The 2,399-nt window shown below is 55.3% G+C and overlaps 1 protein-coding gene across 1 annotated transcript; it reads left to right on the top strand.

The window, feature by feature from the left end:
• The first annotated feature begins 336 nt into the window (after nt 1–336).
• On the top strand, nt 337–1,791 carry LOC139060349 (uncharacterized). Its single transcript, XM_070539466.1, has one exon. The coding sequence runs from the start codon at nt 337–339 to the stop codon at nt 1,789–1,791; it is 1,455 nt and encodes a 484-aa protein (XP_070395567.1).
• Nucleotides 1,792–2,399: the final 608 nt, after the last annotated feature.

The following is a 2,399-nucleotide window of genomic DNA, read 5'->3' as shown; positions in this document are numbered from 1 at the left end:
TCGCTGTTATATTACGAATTTATTTTTTCTTGTGAGAACCTTCAGTTAATTTTTCCGATTATATGTATAACGCGGCGCCACAACCTGGCGCCGCGTTATACTTGATTATTAAATGATGATTATTATCATCATTTGTACGTTCACAGTAGGAGGACGACGTCTGCACTGATCTCCAGTTACTCTTGTCTCGCGCTTGACTCCACCCTAGGTGGTAGCATTTGATGTAGAAGGAATGAATGAAGGAAGGAAGGAAGGAAGGAAGGAAGGAAGGAAAAAGTGGAGAAGGAAAGGCAGGGAGGTTAACCAATTTGGCTCAACCGGTTCGCTACTCTACACATGGGAGACGGATGGCGGGATGAAAGATGGGAAGAAGGGAGAGAGAGAGCCAATGCCCTGTGCGCCCAGACGCTTCAGGTCCGGAAGGCGATCTCACAGCTCCTTGCCCGTGGACAGGGCTGTACCACCAGGTGGGCCCTGCAGCTCTTTGAAACTGCAGCCACTTCACGGCTACTGTATGCTCTCCCTCTTGTGGCGCTGCCCCCACCCTGCCTGCGAAAACTGGAGCTGCAGCACCGGCCAACAATACGGGTCTGTCTTGGCGTTCCCCGAAACTCACAAGTGGCGGCCACTCTTGCTGAGGCAGGTACCTGGCCCCTGTCACTACTCCTCCTGCAACAGGGGCTACTACACATTGATCACCTACACCATGCCGCAGATGGTCAAGCGCTCCTGACCTACCTACGCTCCCGGCCAGCATCACACATGGGACGGCTGTGTGGCCTCTGTAAGGAAGTCATAGGGGACATGCCTGCACACGTCGTACAGCCTCGCTCACCACACCGACCACCAATCTCTATCTCGACGGAGCTGCCAGGTGTCTCAAAGAACCGTTCTGCAACATGTGCCCTACAGCAGACGGCAGCCTCTCTCCTCCAAGAGAGACTTGGGGACCGCCTTCACATCTTCGTCGATGGATCTGTGATACCGGAGACGGGCTCATCCACAGCAGCCTGCGTTGCACCAGCCCTACAAAAGAGCAAGCTGTGCCGTCTCCCGGGACATACAAGCTCTACCGCAGCAGAGCTACCAGGACTCCACCTTGCTGTGGACCTACTGGCAGAGGAGCTACCAACGACTCCGGCAGCTATCTTCTGCGACTCCAAGGCGGCGCTGCTTTGCCTGCAGAGCCCTGACAAGGCTAGCCTTGGGGTTGCCCTGCTCTCTTCAAGACTGGTGGTCCTTCAGGATGCAGGATGCTCACTATTCCTGCACTGGCTACCAGCACACGTAGGCATCCCGGGTAATGAAGAGGCAGACACTCTCGCCAAGAGCGCCCACCACTCAAGCGTCCCCCTCAGCCCTGCTGTAACGGCCGCGGACTTCACAAGACACAAGCTGTGCTGGCACATCATCGCCTGCCATACGGATAAACGGGCTTCCCTGGGACGGCCTCCACGGCCTCTTCCACAGCATGGCCTCCCACGAAGGGATACCTCGTTGCTCCTCCGACTGTGGGTTGACTGCTACTGGACGGCAGCCCACCGGCACCGCCTTGGGAAAGCCACTTCGCCAGCCTGTGCCTCCTGCGGTGACCCAGAGACTCTGGAGCACCTTCTGCTGGCCTGCCCTGCTCACTTGCAGCACCGGGGCCGACTTCTGCAGGAGTTCTCACGCCTGGGGCTCCCATGTTCACGACAGGAAGACATCCTCTTACCCTGTCGTAATCAGCTACCAGCATTCCTAAGTGTCGTCGAGTACCTCGACTCGTCGGGGCTCTCGGCGAGACTCTAGGAAATTTCTTCAAGGACGAATAGCCTAACGGCTATTCACCACCTCGGGCCTCCTGATCCACCTCAACTTCGCTTTTGCTGGGCCACCTCCTATGGTCAATCACCACTCCACTCCTCCGGTCAAAGCCACTGGGCCTTCCCGGCCAGGCTGCTTCGCTGCGGCAGGATGTCCACCGGGTGGTGTACAACCTGTCGCTTTCATGTGGGAAGAAATATATCGGACAAACTGGGCGTTGCCTCAATGATCGGCTCCGCGAACACAGCAACAATGTAAAAAGCAGCTCTGGTGGTTTCTTGGCGATCCACTGTCCCGATCATGTATGCAAACCTTTTGAGGATCAATGCACGATTGTTTCCCGTGGCAGCACGCAGCTCATCCGTGAAATATCTGAGGCGCAGATGATCGCGAAATTGGGTGATAAGTGTGTTAGCTTCCTGTTTCTGGCTCTGGACGCGGCATCACATGGCTCGTAACTATGTTACATGAATTCGCACTTCATTTTCTTGTAAGCGCATGCGCGGTCTACACTGCTTCCCATGTATAAAATTGACGCAGTGGCACAATAAACTTAGTTGAAAGTTTGCGCTTGGTGTGTCGTCTTCTCTCAC

This window comes from Dermacentor albipictus, chromosome 5 (assembly GCF_038994185.2).
Source record: "Dermacentor albipictus isolate Rhodes 1998 colony chromosome 5, USDA_Dalb.pri_finalv2, whole genome shotgun sequence".
Lineage (NCBI taxonomy): Eukaryota > Metazoa > Arthropoda > Arachnida > Ixodida > Ixodidae > Dermacentor > Dermacentor albipictus.
The sequence above is the reverse complement of the archived record's forward strand: the minus strand, read 5'-3'. Positions and strand labels throughout refer to the sequence as shown.